Source organism: Amblyomma maculatum, chromosome 1 (assembly GCF_055883805.1).
Source record: "Amblyomma maculatum isolate TAMU_Amacu chromosome 1, ASM5588380v1, whole genome shotgun sequence".
Classification (NCBI taxonomy): domain Eukaryota; kingdom Metazoa; phylum Arthropoda; class Arachnida; order Ixodida; family Ixodidae; genus Amblyomma; species Amblyomma maculatum.
In genome coordinates, this window is record NC_139344.1 from 392,252,363 (window position 1) to 392,265,063 (window position 12,701).

The 12,701-nt window shown below is 47.7% G+C and overlaps 1 protein-coding gene across 1 annotated transcript in view; it reads right to left on the reverse strand.

Annotated features, from left to right (window-relative positions):
- Nucleotides 1-12,701, reverse strand: part of LOC146208549 (structural maintenance of chromosomes flexible hinge domain-containing protein 1-like) — a 142,057-nt gene that overhangs the window by 12,866 nt on the left and 116,490 nt on the right. The window contains exons 44-47 of the mRNA XM_084594722.1: nt 7,440-7,519; nt 6,813-6,916; nt 6,624-6,694; nt 3,182-3,353 (exon numbers count right to left, since the gene is read on the reverse strand). Of these exons, the coding sequence (XP_084450848.1) occupies nt 3,182-3,353; nt 6,624-6,694; nt 6,813-6,916; nt 7,440-7,519 (427 nt within the window). The remainder of the gene's footprint in view (nt 1-3,181; nt 3,354-6,623; nt 6,695-6,812; nt 6,917-7,439; nt 7,520-12,701) is intronic.

A 12,701-nucleotide genomic window follows, 5' to 3' on the forward strand; every position in this document is an offset into this window, starting at 1 on the left:
CCGCGTAGCATCGCTTGACTGCGTCCTTGAAGGGTTTGTTGACACAAACGTCGAGAGGCTGAAGTTGTGAGGTCATCCCACCCGGAATCACAACAAGTTCTGTGCGGCAGTCGCTTAGCAGCCTTTTCACCGAGTCGGCCAAATGGCAACGAAACGCGTCCAGCACGAGGATGGATGGAAAGGACAACAGTGCACCGGGCCGTTTGCACCACACTGACTTCACCCAGTCGAGGACAAGATCCTCGTTCATCCAACCTTTTTCGTGGCATCTCACGATGACATTCTTCGGCAGCTCCTCACCTTTCGGCATTGTCTTGCGCTTGAAGATGACATAGGGCGGGAGCTTGCGGCCGTCTGCCGTGCACGATAGCATGACTGTAACCCGCGTCTTCTCGTTTCCAGTAGACCGGATACAAACTTGTTTAGAGCCTTTCTCATGGACGGTGAGGGGCGATGGCATGTCCAGGTAAACCGGCGTCTGGTCAGCATTGCCTATTTGCCCCAGCTGAAAGTTTTTGGTCTTTCGCAAAGAAATCACGTGGCGCTGAAAAGCCACCAGCAGCTCTTCGAAGGATTCGGGCAGCTTTTGTGAAATCGAGGTTCGCCGGCGTAGCGAGAATCCAGCACGGCACATATAGCGATGTATCCAGTGCTTGCTTGCTTTGAAGGCGGAGCTCGGAATTCCCTTTTCCCTTGCAAGCTCCCTAGCTTTTGCTTGCATAAGCTCTACGCTCACAGCTAGATGCGATGCTCGCTGTTCTCGTACGAACTCCGTCAGAGCGAGTTCAATTTCCGGGAATGCGCCATTCTTTGGCCCGCGAAAGCTTCTTCGCATTCCCTTGCACGCGAAAAGGGCTTCTTTCTGTCGTCGCCATCCGCGAATGCTTCCCTCGGTGACGCCAAACTGCCTCCCGGCCGCACTGTTGCCGATGTTTTCAGCAACTAAAATCACCTTTCTCTTAAAAGCAGCCGAGTACTGTTTCCGAGACCCTGGCATCCTGCTCGTTCACTTAAAGAAAAAAGCGTGCACTTTTTCGCGAACCGTGGTTTGCACGAGAGCACATGCGCTGATGCTGTGCGCACTCGACGACTCAACAACAAAGAGACGACACCTCGACGTCGTGGCCACTGCGGGGTGCGGCCACGTTAGGGCCACGAAGCCAAGCCGTAGCCGCACATCGATAACAAAGCCAAGCCGTAGCCACGCGGCAACAACGAAACCAAAACTTCTCGCAAAACTTTGACATTTTGGTTGGGATCCGCAAATAATACGAGGCGGAAATTTGGAACGCTGAAAGTTGGAAAAAAAACTCGTATTATACGCGGGTTTTTACGGTAAATGCAGCTTCCTCAAGCGCAGATTCATTGATGCCATTCAGTAGGAAGCAGAGTCACTTTGTATGCATCTGTCATGCATGCCCTTCTTTTCTGCAGCAGGGTGCCATAGTGCCCTTTTTAATTACAGTTACCAGCCTGTTTCTGCTTTTTTAATTTGCTGAGATCAAATGAAACAGTATTAATGCACAACAGTAACCCCGCTATAGTAAACTCGGATATAGTAAAATCTCTGATATAGTAAAGTGAAACTGAAGCCTCAGTTCATCTTCCATAGACAACTGTACATATTCCCCTCTTTATAGTAAAGACGTTTTTGGTAAACATCGGTTATAGTAAAGTGCGCCTGGCCACGGCGGCGGCTCCCACGATATAACATCGCGCCTGCGCGCTACCTAGAATCGTGAGGCAAAGATTTTTTGTATTTGAAAACAGAAAAATAACAGTGTGTGTGTGTGTGTGTGTGTGTTTAAATGGCTTTCCCACCAGGCTTAGCAGCCTTCAGGAGAAGCCTACCTTACAGAGGCCTTGGAGCCGTGAGGGAAGGCACGCAGCACGTAGAAACAAATAATAAAAAAGCTGTGTACAAACACAAAAAAAGGGAGCGGCGTGGTCTGTTCAGAAAGTAAAGGGGAGTAAAAGTGCAGCAAGAAAGAGGGAAGAGGAAGAAACGGGTGAACATTCACCGCACTGTGCAGCACAAAGCATGAGGCAGTGGAGGCAAAAAGTGGAGGTGCAGCGAGTGCGGTCTTGCAGCACTTGACTGCCACGCGCATTTATCATTTATTGCCTTTTAAAAGACAGAAACAGCAAGTGACACCATGCCCATGCAAGGCTTTGGTTTTCACATGAAATTGAACTCTGCTGCATTCGTAGCCATGTTGTCCTGATGCTTATGAGGTACTTCCACAAGATGTAAAAAACTTTTATAACAAAAATAATGTACGAAGGGATGGTAAAAGTAAGACTGAAGGTATTTCCGTTTTTTTTTTTTTTTTCATCAAGCAACAAAACGTGTTCAGAAGTGCCTATTTAACAGACAGCATCTTCAGAACCATGTCATCGCCAACAACTGATATAGTAAAGACCCTGATATAGTAAATATTTTTGTTGGTTTGATTTGTGGGGTTTAGCATCCCAAAGCGACTCAGGCTATGAGAGACGCCGTGGTGGAGGACTACGGAAATTTCAACCACCTGGGGTTCTTTATCGTGCACTGACATTGCACAGCACATGGGCGCCTTGCATTTCGCCGCCATTAAAAAGCGGCCGCCGAGGCTGGGATTTGGTCCAGCATCCTTAGGAAGAGTAGTCGAGCGCCGTGACCACTGCGCCACCCCGGCGGGGCATTTTTTTTTTTTTTTGCTGGTCCTAGTGACTTTACTATAAAGGGGTTCTACTGTACTTCCAATCTTAACTTCAATTAGAATATCGCCAGCTCTTAATGCAGGGCCCTCTCTCTCTTCTAACCTTCAAGTGTCACACCTGTTATATCCCCCACTTGCTCTGATGTCTCTTAACAAGCATTCTTACAACGTCCAAGTTCTGGCCCTAAACACGAGTGGTCGTAGCACATGCTCCTGTTACATGCTTCCCTTCCGAGAGCTGCCAGTGAGCTGCTATTTATCTATATGATCTCCTGTTGTCCAGAGCAATGCAAAGTTCTATGCAAGAGTCAAAGATGAAAATCACAACAAAGGGATGGACACGCAACATGGCTGTTTTCTTGTTGGCAGCCTCGTGCCATCTGTCCCTTCTTTTACTCCATTCTAGCTGCCAGCCATATTCTTTGCCACATATCAACACATAGCTCACTGATACAACAGCAACCAGTCCAACCACTCACGGATTTGCTCCTGCACTCGGTCCAAGTCCTTCATGGGGGGCTCGCCAAAGACGTTGCCTTGCAGCTGGGCCAGGGTGGGTGCCCTGTTCTGGTGGCCACCAAACTTACCAGTGGAGGCAATGCGCTCGCCTGTCTTGGCCAACAACGTGGGGCATGCGCAAAACTTGGTCACCTGCAATCCACATATGCGGGAGGCAGACTGTGTAATGTGCCAGTCAAAGCAATATGCCTTCCACCCAACACAGTTTCCAATACAATTGGCCAAGGAGCAGTGCAGCTACAGAAGATGATTCTACGCCCATTCCGGATTCTTCACCCTCGCCTAAAGAAAAGACCCAACTTCATTCACCAAGAAAGTATGCAATAGTTCTAGTATGGTAGCACCCTTATACATTTAGGTTTTCCTCTATCTACGAGGATGTCATGCAAGTCTTCCTGTGTAGCTATTTGGCGGCACTGAGGGGAAAGCTCCAGCAGCGGTTCCTCTTGGAAACAGGTTCCCTTCATCATGCCCAGTTGTAACAAACTGAATGACTGTCACCATGTCCGGTGTGACAACATACTTCCGGAGGCAGGACCGTGCTTTTTATTTACACCATGGGGGCTGGCCATGGCTTCGAAAAGAACCGTTTAGGTGGCAGAGCCAGGAATTCTAGGGCGAGTTGGCTGTGCATGCCCTTTTTCTTTTAGAAGCGCCTTGCAGGGTCATCAATAAGTGTAGCATGAGAAACGAGACGACACCTGCAACTTGCCTGGGAGGAAGGCTTCTGGCAAAATCTTAAGCTGATAAAGGCACTCGCGCGCAGGGTGTGTGTCAGTCGTGAAGGGGAAGTGGGGACGAAGAGGTAGAAGTAGATCAGGCTGCCGCAAGAAGTGCTCAGCACGCTTTGCTCTTTAGCAGTTGTAGTTAGTATCTGTAACTAGTATTGTAGTTAGTATCTAATATTACCTATTAGCAGGTATGTGGTTCCCAAAACAGCTAGACACTTGCGACGCGCACTCTCCCCTTGCTGTTTGGCTGGCACCCTTCCCATCTTTTTTTTTCTTGAAACGCAGCCCCAATTGGTACCAATGTAAAATTGACGTCATCCTGAAAAAAAAACAGCTCCCAAAAGGAAGTGCCACCGGATTTTCCTCGCCTGAAACGTGACTCAATATGAAGGACAATACATTAGTCTAATGAATGCTCACATATAGCCCGCATCAAAATGCTCAGCCATCTTTTAAAGTTTCGACTATATATCAGCATTCACTTGCACATCTCTCTGCCTTCTGCTCCAACAGTCCTACTCCATAGACAACAGTTCAGTCTCAGTTCACCAAGTCCAGACCTCTAGACAAGTAAATACCGGCAAAGCAGAAAGAGCGATTCACTGTACACCAGGCATGCTTTGGTGAAGCATCATTAGGCATTGGTGCTAGACCTCATTTTGACTACAGTCACCGACCGATAAATCGGACGCTCATAATTCGGACATGCTCGTTTATTCGGACAGGTCTGCGGCACCGCCACTGGCCCCATAAACATGATGTGTAAGGACGACCGATATTTCGGACAGCCTCCGGCTCTATATTCGATAATCCGGACTCTAAACAGGGTGCCTCGATGCGCGCGCTTCCCCCGCCGCCGTTCCTAGTTAAAAAAAAAAAAGAAAGAAAGAAAGGAGACGAGCGCCTTCCTTTGGCGCCTACTCGCAATAAGCGACTGTGGCCTCCGTGATCGGCGAACGGTGCGCCGTCGGCATTGCTGGAGCTGATCACGGAGGCGGCGGTGCGACAGGACAGTTGCGACGGGAGAACAGCAGGCGGCGCTCCACTCCGCATGACTGGCCCTCGGGCATGTTTGGCCTCCCCGCGTCTTCGCCATCGGCCACCAGTTTGTGCTCGTTTGTTCAGTGCCTCGTGCGTGAGTAGCGTTAGGCTAGGTTCTTTCAAGTGACCATACGACAACGTTTCTCTTGAGTTTGACAACGACAGGCCACGGCAAATGGCGCCAACGGTGCCTTCGCGGTCCGTGCCGACGGCGGCGAAACGTGGGAAATACACGACGCTGACAATGGCGAAGAAAGCAGCCATAATACAGCAAGTGCTGAGCGGCCGTTCTCAAGTCGAAGTTGCCCGTGAGTTCAACATCTCCAAGCAAACGATATCGGACTATATGAAGAATAGGTCCAAGATTCTTGAGGCCACGGAGAAGACAACAACAGCTGAACAGAAAAGGCTGCGACAAGGCCTTTACCCGAAGTTGGAAGAAGCGTTGAACATCTGGCTTAACGCTACTGTCGCCCAGCGTGTTCCTGTTTCTGGCCACCTTTTGAAGCATAAGGCTGAGACACTCGCACTGCGGCTTGGCATCGAAGGATTTCAGTTCAGCAACGGTTGGCTCAGGAATTTTAAAAAGCGGTTCGACCTCGCCTTCAAAAAAATGTGCAGTGAAAGTGGTGCAGTGAGTAGCACACTGGTCGCAAACTACCGCAGTGAAAAACTTGAAGCGCTGCTTAGTCGCTACTCGCCAGACAACACTTTTAACATCGATGAGACTGGTCTCTTCTACAAGCTGCTTCCAGACAAAACACTTGCCCTGTCCGGAGAACCTTGTCACGGCGGCAAGCTTAGTAAGGAACGCCTTACTGTTGTTGTTGGAAGCGGAAGTGCGTGCAGCAACGCATCGACAAATTCTTCCCGAAACAGGCACCCTAAAATGTAAATAAACAGGTATTTTTTGCTTCATTCGTTTTTTCGGACATTCGATATTTCGGACTGGTTTACATTCCCCGTGGAGTCCGAATTATCGGTCGTTGACTGTATAATGTTGTGCTGCAACGTCTTGATGAAAATGCTAAGCCTTCTCATGCAGCCGCAGTATGCCACATGATGCAAAAGTGCAGTGGAGGAGGACCTCAGTGACAGGATCCTAGCTGATAAAAATTTATAAAACTCCCTAGCCTAAATAAATGCAATGCAAAATTTTGCATTTATAACGCACTCCCACACCTGTATACGATAGAATTGATGCATCCATGACAGATTTACCGCAGCGGCAGCCAGCGCTTTACTAGCACTGCAATTGCCATAGGTGCAGTAAACTCTGTACTCGCCATATACGCTGAGCAGTGGCCCGCGACCCACACACTGCCAGTCATGTGGTAACCATCGCGAGCCCCATACGGTGACACACGGGGGGGAATAAATCACATCAACCATAACAACCATAAAGAGCGTTGAGTGGATGTTTTCCCAGCTTCAGATTATGAAGTTCACTCATTCACTGCGAACAGCAACTCTTGGTGATAATCAATATTTTTCATGGTTCGGTGAAATTCATACAATAATATTTTACTTACATCACAAAACCAGAATATGCTCTAAAGTAAGTTTTATAACAGCACATAAACTTTAGAACAACAGCAAAATACTGAAAAGCGAAAGCAGTGTCCCTTACCTCTGTCCTGTATTTGGTGGCATCATCAAATGTGTCCAAAACAATAGTGTCCCCAATGAAGTTTGCAAACACTGCAAATGAGGCAGGAGATAAACCATAAAGGCCATCACTACAAATTCATCGTGTGTTTTCAAAACTACAGACAGACTCGGACAAAGCTAGACGCAAACTGCCTGCCATAACACCTACCTGTTCGACAGGTTTCTGGATCCTTCCGAAATACGAAATAGTCCAGGGCAAACTTTGGGTTTCCTGTTGGGTCGAATGACTTGTTCCTGAGATGAGGCAAGGCCCTGAAAATGCAGTAATAATGTTTCTTGAAAGTTCGCCCAGGACTACAACCTTGAAGGATTGCCAAAAGCAAAGCCTCTTTTTTATTTCGAACAAAAGTGTTGGGAACTACAATTACAAAGCAAAAGACTTAATTTTAACAATAAACAACCAAGTATAGCACATCAAGAGTATATCAATATGGGGGCTCAACAAAATTTCTACACCAACTGATAAATTACTCATCACTTGTACAAAGCAGCTTGTTTCTGTGCAATGCTGGGCAATGGCAAAGTGATTGCTGACTGCAACATTAAAAAGCATGTCAACCTTTTTGCATGTAATGTTAAACTACCGTTAACTGATGTTCTATACAGCAATGAACTTATATGCATCATTAGCAATTCCACTAGCCGAAGCTAGGACGTTCTACCTCAGTACAGGTTTCATCATTTGCAATTCCACTAACCGAAGCTAGGACGTTCTACCTCAGCACAGATTTCGCTCTAATATAGCACTCTTGTGAACATCATGAAGACTACTTACTTTGAGGTATTCCTCTTGAAGATGGAGTCAACAGCAATAACCTGCTGCTTCCCATTAGTTTTTCGGTAGATATCCTTCGCCTGAAAAATAATTACTACAACAGTCAGACACCATGTCTCTGGAAACCTCTTTTCTAGTTTACCAAGTGCAGGAAACAGCCTTCATGCAGCATATGTTCACCTTGATTTCACACGTTTTGTTGCTCTGCCTTTACTGGGCCTCGTGCATCTCTCAAGCTATCGTTGTAGCTTTTCGCCCGAGCCCCATTTCCTGTATATTACTGCAAATAAATTTTTACAATCCGCCTTTTGCGCGAGTTTTCTGCGCATGCGCGAAGCCCCAGCGGCGACTGATGAAAACACATTGAGAGGCGTCGACGGCGCTTCTGGTCGCCGCACTCATAGCCAACGCACGGGGGCTGGAGGCGCGGTACGTTCACAGCCTCGGTAAAACGATGCCAACCACCTGTGCCGCTTACGGCTGCCACTCTCGAGGCGTGCCAGGATGCAAGACGCGTTTTGTTAGGTTTCCTTCGGCGAGCCGCGACCTGCAACGGCGTGAAGCTTGGATTAGGGCAACCAAGCGTCAAGACGTGAATGGGCGACCTTGGCAGCCGACTGCGTGCTCTCGACTGTGCGAAAAACACTTCGTTACAGGTATGCATGCATCTAAAGGAAATGTGCATGATGAAAAGTATCTACCGGAGTTTGCACCAACCCTGTAACCCACCAGTGATAGCCGCAATGAGCACTTGTTCGGCGCGTCTGATGGCGATGCATTTTGTCGTTTGTTTTCTTTATGTGCGAAGGGGCCGGGTAGCGCAGATATCACAGGTGGCTGTGTGCGCTTGACCGTAATATTTAGCATGTTTTATCGCGACTGCCGCCTGACTAAAAAGAAGAGAAAAAGGGTGTTTGTTGTGATGCACCGCCGTTAGCGAGCCGAGTGGTTGAGCTGGTCATGACGCTCGCGAACGGCAGTGCATTAAAACGCCGTATTTTTTTTTTCTTGTTAGTGAGGTGGCAGTCACGATAAAACATGCTAAATATTACGGCCTAGCGCACACAGCCGCCTGTGATATCTAAGCGACCTAGCCGTTTCGCACATAAAGATAAGAAGGGACAAAATACATCGCCTTCAGGCCCCGGTGCAACTGAAGCAATCACGCACCGAAGAAATCCTCATTGCAGCTATCACTGGTGCGCTACAGCCTGGGTGAAAACTCCAGTAGGTACTTTTCATCATGCCTATTTCGCTTAGATGCATACATACCTGTAGTATCTGTGTTTTTGCAGCTCGGAGCATATGACGCACTTGACACTTGCACGACGCACAGTATTTTTTTTTAATTAAAGGCTCGCCTTCGTGCACGCCAAAGCATCCGGATTTTGTTCCTTTGGTGTACGAATTATCAGATGCACTTCGTTAGGGAGCTTGATAATCGTAGTCTTCGTCCAACCGTTTGCAACGTCAAGGAAACCGCCCGGCACAATAAATGAGTCTCCTGGAGGGTTCATGCTCGTTCACTTGCAGAGTGGATCGATCTGGAGGTAGAACAGGGTTGGTTCCTGACCGAGATGCGCATCAGATATGTAGGAGATTCACATGTGTCACCAAGTTGTTGATTCCGCAGAAATCGCGGCGGAGGCAGAAATGAACGTTGGAGATCCTTTCACAACAGAATGACCATTCTCTGCGCACCGAGAACCTTTTCACCACTGCGACCACATCCGTTCTGACTCCTGAGGCCAGAAACCGGCTACAGCTCTGAATCATCCATTGCCAGAAAAATGCAGCGCGTTTCCTGCAGGTGTGCATTCCGGCCGGGACAATGCCCTTTTCACGGGGTGTGTATATGCGACTCTCTGCCGATCTTCGTGGATGAAATCCTATAGCTGCACGGTTGTAGATGACGCGAGGAGGAAGCGACGCCCATTGCACCATGCCGGCGCCGCGGAGACCGCATTGTGCTCGGTAACTCAAGACACCCCGCGCATATGCGCCGCTCAAAGTCACAGGAGACGATTCCACCTAGCTCTGCAGCATCAACAAACCCCTGGCTGCTTTGCCCTTTGAGATCCCTCTCTCTCTCTCTGCCCCCACGCTCTCCTGTCTGCCGAAAACCTGCACGCTGAGAGCGTCTCATTCTGTCACGTCGAACACGGCCCGCGCTACACGCTCTTACAATACGAAGATAGTATATGCGTACGTGCGTTATGAGTGGATTGTGAAAACGCTCTACCTTCCCCCATACTGCGTGAACATGATATGCTGCAATCACTGTCACTACTTTCCGCTACGAGACCAAAAAAGGGGGGAAGCTTTCGCTTTCTACCAGCGTTGGCGTGGCCATTTCGTATGGTGTGCTCTCGCGTCGTCTGCTACACTGCCGCTCAATGTGTTTCCCGCCCGCTCCCGCATGATGGCGCCACATCCTCGCGCAAAAGGCAGATTCCATTGCAACTGGATTCCCACCAGACTAAATGTTCTAAATGCACATTTTCTCAGTAAACTACCGTATAAACCGGAATATAGGTCGAGATTGTTTCTCAAAGAAAGCAAGCTAAAGTCGCCCCTCGTTTTATATAGTGGTCTTTAGCAGAACAGTCTGGCAACAAGTGGCGTGTCTGCTCATGATCGGACAGCCAAAACTGTATCGACATCCTGGAGTTTTTTTTTTTCCCCGTCCCAAACGCGTTTATCTTCGTGTGTGTTCTTTTGTTGGATCTTTGAGAGTATAAAATGCCTCTTTAGTAATGAATAACGGCATGTGGAGGCAGTTTACAGTGGCTTTCCAGAAAAGGTGTTCGCCGAAACTTTTGCGGATCTCTGCCCACCGCTTGACACCATCGCGTGGCCTGCGAATTGTCGCCTCGTGTGGTTAGCGCCATAGCCTCCTTTATACACTCTGTGCCTGGCAACTCAGCGCTCCGCGGCCGACGCCGACGCTCCTCCTCCGTTGACAAGTTACGCCGCTGGCTGCCGAGAAATGGCGACAGCGAGTGCACTGCATTCAGTACTCTCAACACAAGCCTGAGCACATGGCTTTCAGTGCCAGTTTATTTTTGCAGGTCTTGCTACCATGGTACTGGCAACCCATAAAAGACTAAAGCTTGCGCCATTGAGCAACAAGGTCTGACCAGCACCATGTATACCTGTAACCTCATTGGTAATACCAGCAGTGAAGGGATCTCACCTTAAGACCATGCACTCACGCTGTCCCTAGGAGTGAAGTTTTCATTGCTGAATAAATAAAACATAGCGGGAGTGTGTGGGCATTGGTGCAATGTGCATGAGTGCATACAACATTGAACCACCTACAACCTTTTCCCGTGTTCTAATGGAAGCACCCTTCCCTACAAATTTTATTAAAGACCACATAATTGTACCACACTTAACATGTTCCAGAGTGGATTCCCACCAAATGCACGGTTCTTGAGTGGCTGGTTTTCAAACTGTTCATTTTTAAATTACAGTAGTGTGGTGCTGCTAACATGATTTTGTGAACAAATATTATCTATGCAGCTAATCTCACCGCAAAATCCAATTCGGAGCTGGAGCACACCTGAAGCAGTACCAGTCTCAAAGACAAAAGGGTGACCATGCAGATTGGAGAACTTATGTAGAAATGAAAAATAATAAAGTATGATTCATGATTTAACACCTTTGCCCTTGTCTTCGTTTTGGTTGTGCGGCCCAAGGCAGCTGCTGCACCAAGATTCCCATAGGTCAGCACGCCCACCAGAACCAAAGCAACCAAACCCGAGTTTCTGCAGCCTTCAGTGAAAACCAGCCGCTACTAGTTCCAGTAGTTTCTGGTTCCATTGGCTACTGGTACCAGTGGCTAATGGTTCCAGTGGTGAATGGTCTCATTAGCTGCTGGTTCCAGTGGCCAATAGTTTCAGTGGCTAATGGTTCCAGTGGCTACGGGGAATTGGACAATAAACCAGTAGGACTGGAACCAGTGGGAAATTTTCACCTGGGCCTGTATGGCTTCCCAACACTCTTGGGAACATTTTTAGAGACTGCCATCTCCATGGCGTCACCCCCCATAACAGTTCAAGTATGTTTTCGTTTGTCATAAGCCTGACATGATCAATGGTGAAGTACCTGCTTGTTTTGACAGCAGGACCATTAGAACAACCTATGCAGTTCTTTGGAGACTGACAAGTTTTCTAATCGATTGGCTTGTGGTAGCTTGCAGTGTCTCCTTCGCTCGCTTCCCTCACCACTGGCGATTGAAAAAATTGGGAGAAGGTGCTATGACATGTGCAAAGAGCATTTCTTTTTTTTTTCTTGCAAGTCCCTCCAGTCGCTTGTGGCTCGTTTTAAATTTACTTGCATACAAACACTTATTTCTCCATGCTTTTCTAGTATAAAAATTTTACATGTATTAAGATCAGCACGAGATGCCTTATACCTCCACCACTAGTCTGGTGCCAGTGTTTTAACTTTAGCAGCCCCTATGCTGTGTACATGCAGTTCACAACCTGCCATCACCCTGCTGCACTTCTCCCAGTCTCTAATCAAACTGCATTGAATTTCGTTTTTGTAGACAATAAAATTATCTGTATACTGTGTGGCAAAACCATGTTCCACTGAATTAGATGTCAAAACATCAAGCAGTCGGTTTGGAGCAGTTTTGGAGCAGCACGTCCCCCTTCCCACTGAGAGAACTGCTCGAGGAGGGAACCAGCTATTACCAGCGCTTCTTGCTTAGCACAAACTACAATACAATCTCGTTACAAGACACTCGGTTATAAGAGACACCTGAAAATGGTTTGGTTGGTTTTCCTATGTTTGCCAGTTAACAACATTGCATACAAGAGACATGGTTAGAAGAGACACTTGGTTACTAAGGGCAACTTTCGCAGGTCCCTAATGTAACTTTTTCACTATTTAGAAGAGACACAACCCAGGTGTGCTCATGCAACGCAGCTGACTCGTACAAACTATGTGCAGCAGTTTAGATTCCCTTATCTAAATTCTATTCAGCGCCCTTTCTTGTTGCAATATGTCAGGAACCGAGAAGGAGTGCCTCGTTTTGACTGGAATCAAGATGTCCCTATTGTTTTAGTCACACAGGAATGTGATGCCAGTGGCTAAAACAATGGGGACATTTTGACTCCCCAGCCAAGAGGAGGCACTCCTTGGTTCCTGACATATTGCAACAAAACAGGACACTGATATGGAACAGAATTTAGATAAAGGAATCTAAACACTGCCGCACATACGAGATGGTAAGAATTTTTTATTACAAGA